Raw genomic sequence first — 14,488 nt, 5'->3', positions numbered from 1 at the left:
GGAGCTTGTTGTGTCCTGCACAACATCATGGAGGGGAAGAGGGAGGCCTTCCTCCAGGTGTGGGGGCAGCCACTGCCTGTGAGGGGACAGCCTATGAGCAGCCAAGCATAGCTGCCATCTGCCAGGCCCATCAGGATAGGGTGCAGATCCAGAAGGCCCTGAGGGACACCTTCTCCCAAGAACTCCAGTAACCCTCCCAGGGCCTAACCCAGTGGGGGCTTCGGGCCCGCAACCCTAGCCTGTTCCCACCCCAACCCTCCCTTCACCCCACCCCAACCCCTGCATAATAAAGGCAGAGACTTGTGTGAACAATTACTGGGTTTAATGTGAAAACTATGTGCGAAGTGTGTGTGGGGGGTTGGTGGCTGGGACTGTGGGGTGCCTTTCAACTCAGATGTGTGGGGACTTGGGGGGGCCTCAGAACATGGGGGATGGTGGGCTGCAAACCCGAAGGGGAGAAGGACCCCTCCTGCCGACAGAAGTCATGTTCCCTACCCGCTGCACCCCTTCCAGAGGAACCACGCTTGTTTTTTGTTCACAGATTCTGCCCGGCGGTGGTGATTTGCTGTCGACAAAATGCATTTTTAGCGTGGACGCTCCCTGGGTTTTGTCGACAAAACACCACTTTTGTCAACAAAATCCTCTAGTGTAGACGTAGCCCATATGTTTTCCACACTAAAAATCCAATCCTCAGGTTATCTGACATGAACTTTTCAGTTAAAGGAAATCACATATGAAAGATTCAAGTAAATATAATATACAATTTATTTACATAGCAATAAGTGTAACACAAATTTCTCTTGAACAATGGGATTGATTCAACCTGAGTTAAAGTTTTCTTGTCAGGAAGATGAATGCCTAACAGAGGTATCTTTATGTGCAACTTCCAAGGGGGTTAGCCTACTAAAACCTGATAACTATGGTATTGTAAAACACATTAGCCTTGAATAGGTAATTCTTCCACTAGATTATATGCAGTGTGGGTGGTCCAAGAAACAGTTGATTATTTTTCTGCCACCACAATTTATTTTTAATTTTAAAAAGTGTGTGTCCAGAAACCGGATACAGAACTTACAACCGTTTATGCAACATGGCTTGTTTACTTTAAATTAATGGTCTTAATACAGAAGATCTTATTTATTTGCCACCGCCAATTGATTTTAATCTTTTGTCTTTCATAAAGACCATCCATGTCTGCAGTACTGTATCCTAGGAGAAACATATGAATTATAAAATAATGTAATGGCTAAAAAATACCCTAAAGCATCTTTGCTGCAACTAGAACATGCTGGATCATAAGTAAATCAGTTGCCTATTCTAAGGCTTATTTACTGCTTTCAGTTGTCTCAAATGCCAAAATAGGCACTATTAGGGAACAAAAGAATGCAATATTGCAATGACTTCTCAGTTTCCGTGACTGATTTATCAGATAATTCTTTGGTTGTGAGGAAAGGGATAAGTAGCAAAATAGTTTTGTTTTGATAGTCTGTGTTTTCTCAAATCTTCACAGTTCCAAAAGGAAAAAAAACCCCCAAAAACAAACGAACAAACAAAAAAACCTTGGTACTTTTCCAAGCTAAAATACAGCAAGGGAAAAACAATATATCGGCAGCTACACATAAGTCATCAGTTATCCAGTTATTATGAGGAAAACTGATTTATTGACATTGCTCATATCCCATGTAAACATCTGTAGTATTAAAACCAAACCAAAACATCACAAAACTCTTTCACAACAAAAAGTTTATCTGGACCAAATTTCAAAATCCTAAACTCTGACAAATCTTCCACTGGGGAGATATTCCACACTTGGGAAGAAAGAAACATATTTCTGGCGAATTGTTTATAACAAAAATGGTAGTTGTTGACAGACTGCTACAGACAAGGACGGTTAGTTAGATAATGCTGAGCACGTACCTTCTGATAATGAGCCCCCTCTAAAATGTCTCTCAAATTGGGGATCCCAAAACTGAGGAACCCCAAATTACTAGCGGGTTTTGAAAATAGATCTAGGATGAGAGCTTCCAAAGAAGTCAATGCTTGACTCTGCTCCCACTGAAGCCACTGGGAGTCTTACCACTGATCTCAATGGGAACAAAGTTAGGCCAACCTTGAGTATATCCTGGAACTCCCTATGCTAATATACAATACAGGAAATCGAGGATTCACCCTGGAGTTCACAAATTATTACTGCAAACTTTGTTTTTTGTCCCCACCCCCCAAATTAACAGTTGTAACAAGAGAAACAGCAGCTCATTTGATACGTGATGGGCCTTCTGATTTCTTGTTCACTACAGGAAATAGCTTTTAATGCATTCTCTTCTACTCAGTGTTTTTTTTTTTCCTTAGGGAAAAATAGGTGCTGGAACTCAACTACCCACACATCCCGCACCCAGGAGGCTTAACCCCCTGCAGCCCCAAACTGCCCCCCACCTAACCTCCAGGCTTAATCTCCTCCATGCAGCCCCAAACCACTCCCTCTCCTGCCCCCAGGCTTAACCCCCCCCCCACATCCTCAAACCTCCCCCACAGCCTCAAACTGCCACCCACCCCCAGGTTTAACTCCCCCCCCCCGCAGCCCTAAATTGCCCCCCCACCTACCTCACACAGGAGTGGCTGGTAGCTCCTCTACTCTCCCGCCCAGAGCGACTCCCAGCACACCACAGCCATGCGCAAGCTGCCCAAAGTGGCTCCCAGTGCGGCATGCCAGGGCATGGCCCAATTCGAGCCGGCTAGCCATTCATGAGCCACCCAGAGTGGTTCCCAGTGCAGTGTGGCCCAGTCATGTGCCAGCTACTCAGAGTGGCTTCCAGCGCAGCACAGCCTGGCCATGTGAGAGCTGCCCGGTGCGGCCCAGGTGGCCATGCACCAGCTTCTCAGAGTGGCTACTCATGTGGCATGGCCATGTGTGAGTCACCCAGAGCATCTCCTTGCACTGCACCCTGCCCCACCCAGGGAACAAAGGTGCTGGAACACCATTCTGTGGCTTTCTGGCAGAAAAAAGTCCTGCCTCTACTTATCATTGTATCAGAATCCCCAGTGGTAAGGTCTCTGGAGACTTGAGCAACCTAACACTAATTTTGTTGGCGGGGTCTTCTTCACCATATTTTCTTTCTTTGGAATTATACTTTACCTTGAAAATGAGCCTGAAATCAGTTGCAGTGTGCTTAACATGATGATGCTGAGGAACCTGATTATAGCAAACTGGGACAGTGAACTGTACAACAAAGTACAGTGACTTGATTTTCTCTACCACCTACCTAAACACAACATCCAGTACTAGCTATAATGAACCTCTACACACAGTGAAAACTTTATTTGAAAAAATATGCTTTACTGCCAGCTAGGCTTGTGTGAATAAGCCTTAGAAAACTGTATAAAACACCTATCTAGTCATTTCTACATTTTCCCTAGACCATACGTTGAAGAATAACAATAGGGAATTTTATTGACTGGGCTCATACATCACTAATATATTTTAAATCCTGATGAGCTTCACGATCTTGCTCTTTGTTCCAGTTTCTTACACTGGAAGTGGCTTGAAGGCCTAGGGATTCTTTTAATATACATTTCTGGAAAAGTAAAATCTATTCTTTCTACACACCTCAGGAAAAGCCCTGCAGTGCATAAGCATTATAGTGTAATGAGAGAAAGTGAATTTAACGTCAGACAGAAAGAGACACCATTTCAGATGCACAGTTTATCTCAAGTGGAGCCAAAAAACTAATCAGCATGACCATTCTTACACGGAATCCAAAGATCATAATCAGCAACAAAGAACCAATCTCATTCCACCTGTTCATCTTTACTGCTAAACCACAGGAAAGGGGTGTGTCTTAATTCCAAGCATGTGCTTGCTTCATTTTTCAGATCTGAGATACTATTCAGAAACAGCTCCACTACGGCTACTCCAGCTACTGCAGGATAGGCCCAAAAAGCCAATAACAGAACACCATTTGTCATTACCTACAGCCCCCAACTCAAACCAGTGCAACGCATCATTAAAGACCTACAACCTTTCCTAAATCGTTATGCCACGCTCCAGAAGGCCCTAGGTGACGGGCCTGTTCTTTCCTATAGACAACTTCCCAACCTTATGAGGAGTCTCACTAGCAACCACAGGCTAGATCACAATAATACTAATCCCAGAACTTTTCCTTGCAACAAACCCCATTGCCAACGTTGTCCACATAACTATTGTGGTGATACCATCACTGGACCCAACTTTGTTAATTACAGAATCACATACACATTCTCCTGTTCCTTAACTAACATCATATAGCCATCATGTGCCAACAATGTCCACACACCATGTATATAGGACAGACTGCCAACCGTCTTAGACCAAGAATGAATGGACACAGAACAGACATCAAAAAACTTCAAATACACAAACCTGTCAGCCAGCCCTTTAATGGAATGGGCCATTCTCTTAAAGATCTGGAAGTCTGTGTTCTACTGGAAAGGGAATTTAACAACTGTCTATAGATTGAATGCTCAGAACTAACATTCATATTCAAATTTGACACATTAACACGTGGTTTGAACAGGGACAGTGATTACCTGACCCACCCCACGCTCACATGCTGTCCCTCTGCTCTTCTGATTTGCCAACCTTGGTAACGATTTTTCTGACTTGTCAATCTTAATAATTTTTGGATCTCTGTGCTGTATATATTGAGTCTGTTCTGCTAAGGCTGTGATCTGAAGAAGTGGGTCTGTCCCACGAAAGCTCATCATCTAATAAATTATTTTGTTAGTCTTTAAAGTGCTTCATGACTGCTTTTTTGTTTTGATAGAATACAGACTAATACAGCTATCTCTGTGTCACTATTGCTCAGTACACTTAAACATAACATTACTCCTCATCAGTAGGCTGCAAAGCCACTTGAATCCCAGAATCCAGTGCCTATCTTACAGCCAGCGTATGAGGTAGACTCTTCTAAGCATACACAGAATTCTTAACTACATGCAAGAAATAACTCCAGAGAACACAGCTTGGGACATACTTGTAAGTTTCTCTCTTCTTCAGAAATGGAGGAAGGCCTTTGGTCATTTCTTTAGCAGACAATTCCTATTAAATACCTTGAGGCTGCGCTTCTTGTCCCTCTGCCATCTCCTCTACTTTCATTGTTTTAACAGCCAGAAAATCCAAAACCTGACATATGATGACCCAAGCCATTAAAATGCTTTGAAACAGACGTAATACCTTCTCTAAAATTACAGTCCTGTTGTCTGCTCTTAATCCCTGGGCATGTGTATGGTCTATGCAGCATAAAAGTCTACCAGTATAGTAGTTAAAATGGTAAAACCCCTGAACATGGCTACCTCTCTGTTACTCCCCTAATGTGGGTGCAGTTATACAGGTATAAAAGTGCTTATTCCCATAAGGGATGGGGAATAAGATAAACAATTTTAATAGCATCCTGATAACGAGGGGCTTGTAAAGGATAACTAGTGCTGTAAAAGAAATCAGAGCCCTAAACAAGAGTTGAACCCATAATATTTTCAAGCGCAGACCAGTGTTCCTTCTAATTTTTTCCATCCATAGGTTGAATAAATGTTGTTATGTGCACCATTAACAGACATACATGCTGCCCACTGTGGGTGGCTGTGGGCACTCTGCTAATCAGCTGGGTAGCACCTGAATTTCTCCAGAGCGCCTGTCAAAGCACTCAGCTTACAGGGAACACTGGTGGAGACCTGGCATAAATTGCAATCACTGTGCTGCAGCATCTGTACTGCAAGTGCTTCTTCACATACTGTCTCCTCAATATCTTTCAGAATGGGAGCGGCAGAGAGATTTCCTGGATATCTTTAATCCAGAAGTCAGATTTCTGTTCAGTCAATGATGTGATATTGGAGAAAGGGTGTCTCCATTTCCTGGCTCTCCACAACTGGGCTTTACTGAAACTTCCACTTCTCCCCTGCCCCTCTTCTTCCTGCCTTCTCTCTTTGAGCTCTTCTGTAAAACAAGTTCATAGCAGCACTATTTGTTGCTTCACTAAGGGCTTGTCTATACTACATGGAAGGTTGACCCAATCAGGGTCAATCTTCTGGAGTTAGATTTTGCGTGTTCGGTAGAGACGCATGAAATCAATCTGTCTGGGGTCAGCAGTCGACCCCTGTACTCCTATTGCAAGGAGTAAGGAGGGAAGACAGTCAGGTAAGTCCATTTCAGGTACATCGATTTCTAGCTACACAATTGCTGCAGCTAGAATTGTGTATCTGAAATCAACTTATTCCCCTAGTGTAGACCTGGCCTAATTGCAGGGATATAAGATTGGTTTCCTCTACTTATATCTCTAGAGTCTCAGTTCTCCCATTGTCACTCCTTGAAGCCCTCCATGTATTGTTTTGAGTATTTTGAAACCGCTGCAGAACTTCTGATCTTGTACTACAGATACAGGACTGTAGTTGCAGCATGGACAGACAGTTCTGTTACTGCTCAACCATGGTGCCTTGGTTACAGCAAAGGCCCATATCAGCCTCAAGCATTTGATTTAAAATTATTAAGTGGACAGAACACATGGTACAAAAGGGGATTCACAATGTACTTTTCTGATATCTACTAATGGAAAGGGTTGTCATACACGGGTGTTTGGAGTTAGATAAGCAATGGCATTAAGGATGTATTTTTAGAGATGCTGTCTCCTATTAGATTAATTAGCATAACTAGATCTTACTCATTGCTTCTCTCTTTGTTTTTCAGTTGGCTGTTACTGTGCTGTACTCTCTGGAGCACTCTGTCCAGCTGTGGCTTTATGGAAATGGTACAGAAGCAATGCAGAGGTACTCCTTTTAGCTGAGATTTGACATGCAACAACAGAAAGACAACAAAAAGATATATAACTGCTCAGAAACATTTTGGTTTCCATCTTCATCTGCACACACTGACAAAATGGATGTGTTTTTAATCAAAAAAAGGCCTGTTCATTTTCACGCTTGGAGAAATGCTAACACAACCCTTCTGTCCAATCTTTGAATCAAGAAGGATACTGCCAGGAAGCAGTATTTCCTTAAGAATACTGAGATACTTGCAATTGAGTCATTAAAAATACTAGTTAACTAAGCGTTGTTCCTGATAGGTTACTATTTGGCTAGCATAAACACTGAGCTCTGAATTCTTGCCTAGACTCTTTGAGGACAAAACTTTCCTTTTAATCACCATGACATTTCTTACAGAGGGGAGGAGGATATTGGCTAGATGTCCTTTTCCCTTAGAACACGGCCACAATGCCATTTCAGACTATTTTCAAAACACACTTTGATAACATTTTGCAACAAATGAAGACCGATGCTTCTGGAAAATGTCAAGTTCTCTTCTGAAGCACTATTGCTATTAAGTATACAACAAATATACTTTTTGAATACTTCATACACACCTAATAAATATAGGACATCTCACTACTAAGTATACCAGACACAGCCTCTGCTTCAAAAGGATCAACAGCTCAGGAACTGTCACATTATGCGTTCCATACTAGTTAGTCCAAACCAGTTAATCCCCATAATGAACATTCAGGTATATTTAAATTTTTGCCTTGCTCCAATCAGAATCTAATATGTAAATAAAGTTTACACAAGTGCCTACATGACTAAAGAATCTAAGCCCATTTTCAAAATTAAATTATGCACTACAGAGACTAATTTTTAATGAGGTGCTAATACTTTAATAGTAACAGGAGGTAGAAGTAATAAAGCTGAATATAGGTACATTTTTTCAAAAGCATCTAAGTGGCTTAGGCCCTGTGCATATGTGTCTAAAAGTAATTTGCATACAGGTGATGCAGCAGATTCTACACCATTTAGGCTGGCAACGTCATTGAAGAAAATGGTGTTGCACTAGTAGAGAACAACAGATTTTGTTCATAATGTTCTATACTTAAGTAGGTATTTTAAGTAGGTGACATTTTTCGTTTGGGTCCTTGGGCCTTTATTTAGTATTGTGGACCAATACCAATTTACAGATTCAAGGACGAGTAATACAGGTTGAACCTCTCTAGTCTGGCACCCTGGGAACCTGACTGGTGCAGAATAAGAGAATCTGCCGAATAGCAGGAGATCAATATTGTCCAGCAGCATTTGAACATTTCCACTGCTTACTGGGCTCTTACAATATATCTGGGGTAAATAACAGCACAGAATACTGAGAGCCAGGACTGGTGGCTATAAACAAACTTCATGGAAAACTTAGCCACACCCATGATAAGTGGTCATCTGGCAAGCTACGATGTTGCTGGGCAAGAAAGTGACACACTAAAGAGGTTCAATGTGTACCACTGTCATATCTATAATCTAAACCATACTAAATTTTTCAGACTATCCTATAAAGATAATTTCCCTATATCAACCTAAAAAGATAATTTTATGATTATATGTCTGGAAAAGGTGAAGGAATAATTATTTGCTATCTATGACCATGTAGAATTCTGTTGTTTAAAGTCATTGACACAAGTTAGAGATTAGTTACACAATACTTGACAGATTTCTGAGGAAAAATCAAAGATAGGATACTTTGGGTATTTTTTCCACTGTTGATATATAGAAAACTTGATATGCTTTGAGTCAGATATAGCAAACGATAGTAACATGCTTCTCTAAAGCAGGCTGCGTGAACTGCTGAAAATTGCTTGATACTGTGAATCAGGAGATTTTGACTTCATTCCAAAGTGTTGCTACTAACTTGCTGGGTGATCCTGAGCAAACTACTTAAATCTAAAATTTAAAAAGCACACCTTGATTTTGGGTGCCTAGTCTGAGACACCTGGGGTTGACTTTTAAACAGGCTGAGAATCTACAGAGACTTTGTTTTAATTGCTACTTGCTCCCTCTCAAAAAGAGCCAGGACATGCCTATATTTTACCAGCATTTTTCTGCAGAACACCACTGAAATGAATCAGTCAGCAGTGTGTGTTTGGTATGTACACCTGCAACAGGCAAGTGTATTTCCTAGATGTAGCTGATGTGGCATTTAGTAACCAATGGGTTAATGGCTAAAGCCATGTTACAGTTCTCAAACACAGCATACTGAAATATGTTTAATTGCAACCTTGACAGAGGCAAAATAATATCATGGTCTGAAGTGTTGCCAAAGCAAACATTATACAAAGGTCAGCTGGAAAGAAAGTCAGGATCCCAGTTAATTAGAAGCACCTCAATAGTGGTAGAGTACTGCTGAAGCAAGGCTGCTCTGTACTGCAAAAGGGATATAGCTTAGCCTCTAAGCAGAAAACCAGCCCAAACAATACCATGACACTGGGGTTTTTTGTCCTTTTCATTTACTTTGCAATAGCATCCCCAAGTTATCACTGTTTACTACAGCACAGGGTATTAACTTCTCTAGAAATAGGTGTCACTTGCATCACAGAATTACAGAATCTGCCTTAAATCAAGCTGCATTTCAGATTGGTACATTTATACATAGTTAACAAAGCCAAAGAGGTGCTGCTTTCAACACAAACACCACATACTGTTTTCTGGTTTTCATTCAGAAGATCCTGCTTTTGCAGTGTCACTAATCACCTTCCCACCTCTTACTTACGAAATTATTTGCTAATTCTTACAGGGCCGTCAACTGGAAAGTATGATGAACTTGGGAGAGTTAGGGGAATTCACACAGCATTCTGCAAAATGCTGACTACATACAGAGGGCATTTTTATAGAAACCTCACAGACTCACACTGCCTCAAGGGACCAAGAAAATGACTCAACACTCTGAACCAAACTGTTCTGTCTTTTTACTGAAGTAATTTTTCTCATGCATTCAGCATTAAACTTCGCCCCACTTGCAATTACTTTACCCACTGCCTCATTCACGGATAAAGGAGGACAGCACTGGACTGACATGTTTAGCGCCTGCTACTATAGACCACTTATTTGACTGTCTTCCACTGCTACCCAATGAATTCTACTGTGGGTGTATTCATTTGTTTTGCTTTCTTACAGGATGTGTGTGGTCTAAGGACCACTGGATTAATCAGGTTCCCATGCCTTTATTCTCCTGCTTTCCTTCTGTATTTTTTGTAACAAGAAGTCATAAAAATGAATGTTTCAAGGCTATTTCATCTGATTTTTAGAGGCCATGGTATTTCTAAGAATTCTTTTGTTCATAGGCAGCAGCTACACCCTGGCCCTAGAAGGATAAGTTAAGGTATGTCTGCAATACCTGTAAGATCAACCCCGCCAAGGTCAATCTTCTGGGGTTTGATTTCATGCACCTAGTAGGGATGCACAAAATCAAACCATCTGAGGTTGGCAGTTACCCCCTGCACTCCTCAATATCCCAAGAAGTAAGGGAGGTCAATGGGAGAGTTTCTCCCATCAACTTCCCTCTGTGAGGATGGCCCTGTAAATTGATTGTAGATAAATTAATTCTAGCTATGCAACTGTCGTAGCTAGAATTGCATATCTACAATTGACATTAATGCCCGGTGCAGACCTGTTGGACACAGAATTAGACAAAAGGAAAGAAAAGAGAGTGCTTTCCTCCAGGACACACCTTAAACACACAGATTAGAAAACTAAGAATGGTTTTGAAAAATGCAAGGCACACCTGCTTTGCTACAGTGACCTTAACTGTCAAGGGGCTAGCGGGCAAAGGAAGGCAAAAAGAAACATCTTTTTCATATATTTTACCCATTCTTAATTTTCTTGACCTCTCACCTTTTTCTGATTAGCTGGTGATAAGCTTCTATAGAGCTTCCTGCCCTGTTTGCCAGCATTCCAAATAGTAAAAGATGTCCAGTGCTTGAGGGCTCTCTCTTCCAGAAATCTGACTCGGTAATCCCAGATGGTTTCCCTAGGAAATTGGAAAACAGGTGAGTCTGGTCCCTAAATATATTAACAATGTAAGAAATAGCACTGTCAACACAGACTCATTCTTGATGTAAAAAGCACTTTAACAACTCACACTAGCAAAGATTCCAGCAGAAATGAATGCTGTGGCTGGAAAAAAAAAATCTCATTTAAACATTAAACTTGTTGTCTCTGAGGCTTGGAGACTATGGTCTATTTACAATATTCAGTTCATATATATATATATATATATATATATATATATATATATATATATATACACGATATGATCTTTCAGTCAGCACTGGACGGTTTCTGAACAAACTAGATCACAACCAAAATTCCCTCTTCAGTTTAAAATATATTCAATAAGAAAAATATTGATAGTAGAAAAACTTTGCCATAAAATTTCTATAAAGGTAAAATTTTCAAAAGCACCTCCGTGATTTAGGAGACTATAAGCCATTTTTGTTAATGACCTAAGCGCTTAGGCTGTGTCTAGACTGTGGGGTTCTGTCAATTTGCATATTTTTTGCCAACAGTTCCTTTGAAAGAGGCTTTTCCGACATTTGGCCCATTCACATGGGGCCAAATGTCAGAAAAAAGCCCTCTGTTGAGACATCCCTTCTTCTTCATTGAATGAGGTGTACAGGGATGTTGAAAGAATGCTCCTGACTGGCAGATCTGCAGTCTGGATACACACTCTGTTGACAAAACTGTCAACAGAAATTTTGTCAACAGAAGCCTGCATTCTAGACAAAATCTTGGAAGCCTAAGACCCACTTAAAGTAAAGGGGATTTAGGCTCCTAAATTGCTTAGGTGCTTTTGAAAATTTTCCTGTAAGTGATTTCGCCCTTTGTGATTTAAGAACGTAAGTTCCATTCACTTTCAATGAGACTTAGGCTCCCAAAGCATCTAAATCACTTTTGAAAATGTCACCCTAAATCATTTCCCAATGAGAGTGTGAACAATTCACTACAATAGCATTCTGTTTCATGGTTATGTTTTAGGAAGAATTTTGTAAAAGTTGAATTCTTGGATTCAAAAGGCAATCAAAAGATGGGTATTCATGTTACTAGTCACTGTGTACCTGTGCACACACAAATGTGTATACTGCACCCCTTTATCTGGATGGTAGAGACTAACAAAGTTGTTACCAACAGGTTTTGACTGCCATGATCTCAAACTTCTACAATCATTTCATCCTTCGGCCTCTACAGCCTATTTCCTCCACACTCCAACCTCTTTTTTGGCAGTTTCCTTCAATGACTGAGTTTCTACCTTGAAAGATATTGTTAATTATAGGAAGGATGTGGATACACTGGAGAGGGTCCAGCGGAGGGCGACCAAAATAATTAGGGGGCTGGAGTACATGACTTATGAAGAAAGGTTGAGGGAACTGGGACTGTTTAGTCTGTAGAAGAATGAGGGGGGACTTGATAACAGCCTTCAACTTACTGAAGGGGGGTTGCAAAGAGGCTGGAGAGAAGGTGTTCACAGTGGTCACGGATGGCAGAACACAGAACAATGGTCTCAAGTTGCAGTTGGGAAGGTCCAGGTTGAACATTCGGAAAAACTTTTTCCACTAGGAGGGTGGTGAAGCATTGGAATGGTCTACCCAGGGACGTAGTGGAGTTTCCATCCCTGGAGGTGTTTAAGTCTCGCCTTGACAAAGCCCTGGCTGGGCTGGGCCGATGGGTTTGGTCCTGCTTGGGGCAGGGGGCTGGACTCGACTCTTTTAGGTCTTTTAGGTCTCTTCCAGCTCTATTGTTCTATGATTCTATGATTAATTGGTCTTCAAAAATGCCTCCCACTGCTCCCAAGAAAGTAACTCAGGGCCCAAGCCTGTGACGTGGTGAGCAACTTCAGTTACACGTGAGAGGTCTCAGCTCCTCACAGCAATAGACAATAGAATGAGGAAGGAATACAAAGGTCCAAAGCTTGCTGAATTATGTCTCAAAACATCCAGTACTGGAGCCTCTTGCAATTATATGCTCATTTTATGCAGCATGAATGCTCCAGTTTTTGGAGTAATAAGAGATTTTGACTTGAGGTAATACTTTTAAAAGAGAATTTTTTAAGATAGTTCACAAAAAAAATTTTTTTAAACCACACAATTACAAGTTGGGAATACTTACATTTGAAAATCATACTGCTGAGCTGAACCAAAATAACTGAAAAGTCATCTGGATGTGAACAGCTATGTTTAGAAGACCAAAATGTTGATTGTTCTCCTGAATATTACAGTATATAAACTTCTAAGTAATAAACTCCTACATTTCCCTTGACTAGTTTCCTAAAACCCTAAAGTGTTCTAATTGAAAACACAACTCAGTCATCAAATGTCCTGGTTATATTTATGTCTTTCAGATAGCAATAATTTCTTTCCATGTTACTTAAACATAAAATCACTCCTTAGCTCTGACTATATCCTTGGTATATTTTTAAAACAGAAGAGCCTCAACTTTGCCTTTCAAGATGTTGCATCTATTTGCTAAAATATATCAAAACTAATTACACCATATAAACACACCATCCTTTCAAATACCAGGTTCCCACAAGTTAACACCATGAACATTTTGTAGGGCTTTTAATGGATTTATATTTTAGCGTTTCAGATATGTTAGCGTAAAGGAGTCCAAAAATATCTCAAAATGCAGAATGGAGGGATAAAGGAGCTTTTAGTTAGACTTAGGCTTGTCCTTCACAAAAGTTACAATATTATTCTTTAAATGCAAGTGAATGAGGCCACAGGAAGGATTTCCGCCTGTGCACGTGTGGGAGGGACAGAGAAATTCAAAACCTCTCAGGGCCAAAGTTATTTTCCCCTTGACCAGGATTTCTCTTTCAAAATGATACTCCCAACAGAACATGGTCTATGCCATAAAATACAGCTCCCGGTTACTAAAGTACTTCTGTGAGTGAGTCACAGTGGTATAGTGTTTTAGTCTTCCACTATATATTTAAGAGAGTTTGTCTGTTGAAGAATTCCTCCTAACCGGTAAGAGCTAGGACCACCAAATTTGGCACACAGCTTCCTCTTATTATGACTTAGAGCAAGGTCAGGGTTTGGTTGTGCCAGGAAAATGGGATGCAACTGGAACAGGATTGCTTCTCCTAAAACCATACAGAAAAGAAACTATCACCAGGAAGGTGAAAGGGGCTAGCTGGGTGCACACCATGTCCCTCTAGGACTGCCTCAGACCTGAGACTCCCACTTCCCAGGCACCTCTTAGGGAGAGTGGGAGGGCTAAAACTCTCCCCCCATTTGTGCAGGGACATTACTGGCTACTCTTCATAAGGGAGTGAGGGGAAACTACACGTCCTCATGAGGTTCACTGGGGAGTGTGGGGGCAGACGAATCTGATCCTGCCTCAGCCAAGGGTCATACACCCCTCCCCCATCCATGCCCACTGAAACTGCAACACCCCTTGAGAGACTTTTCTCACTTGGCCTCAAACTCTTAACTCTTTATAGCCTTTCCTTAGCCTTTCCCCCTCAACATACATAATTATTTCCACGTCCCTTTTTCAACTCAGTTTCAAAACTGAATCTATTTACAATGCAACAAACCAATGTGTGCAGCCCAGCATACAAGAAAAGGCAGTTTGCATTCCAGTACTCATGAGTATGCCTACAACAAGCAAATATGCAAAGCTCACAACTTATGGGCAACCCTGCAACAAAGAG

General features: G+C 41.1%; 1 protein-coding gene across 4 annotated transcripts in view; it reads right to left on the bottom strand.

Moving 5' to 3' along the window:
• The window catches only part of QTGAL (queuosine-tRNA galactosyltransferase), a 216,170-nt gene that overhangs the window by 23,895 nt on the left and 177,787 nt on the right, over positions 1-14,488 (bottom strand). For all 4 annotated transcript variants that reach the window (XR_012648282.1, XM_075014910.1, XM_075014911.1 and 1 more), the window contains one exon: positions 10,666-10,801. Coding sequence is in view for 3 of the 4 variants with exons in the window: in XM_075014910.1 (XP_074871011.1) it covers positions 10,666-10,801 (136 nt within the window). In the remaining variant the exon portion in view is untranslated. The remainder of the gene's footprint in view (positions 1-10,665; positions 10,802-14,488) is intronic.

Source organism: Carettochelys insculpta, chromosome 20 (genome assembly GCF_033958435.1).
Source record: "Carettochelys insculpta isolate YL-2023 chromosome 20, ASM3395843v1, whole genome shotgun sequence".
Taxonomy (NCBI): domain Eukaryota; kingdom Metazoa; phylum Chordata; order Testudines; family Carettochelyidae; genus Carettochelys; species Carettochelys insculpta.
Note: the sequence above shows the minus strand (reverse complement) of the source record. Positions and strands in the feature narration are given on the sequence as shown.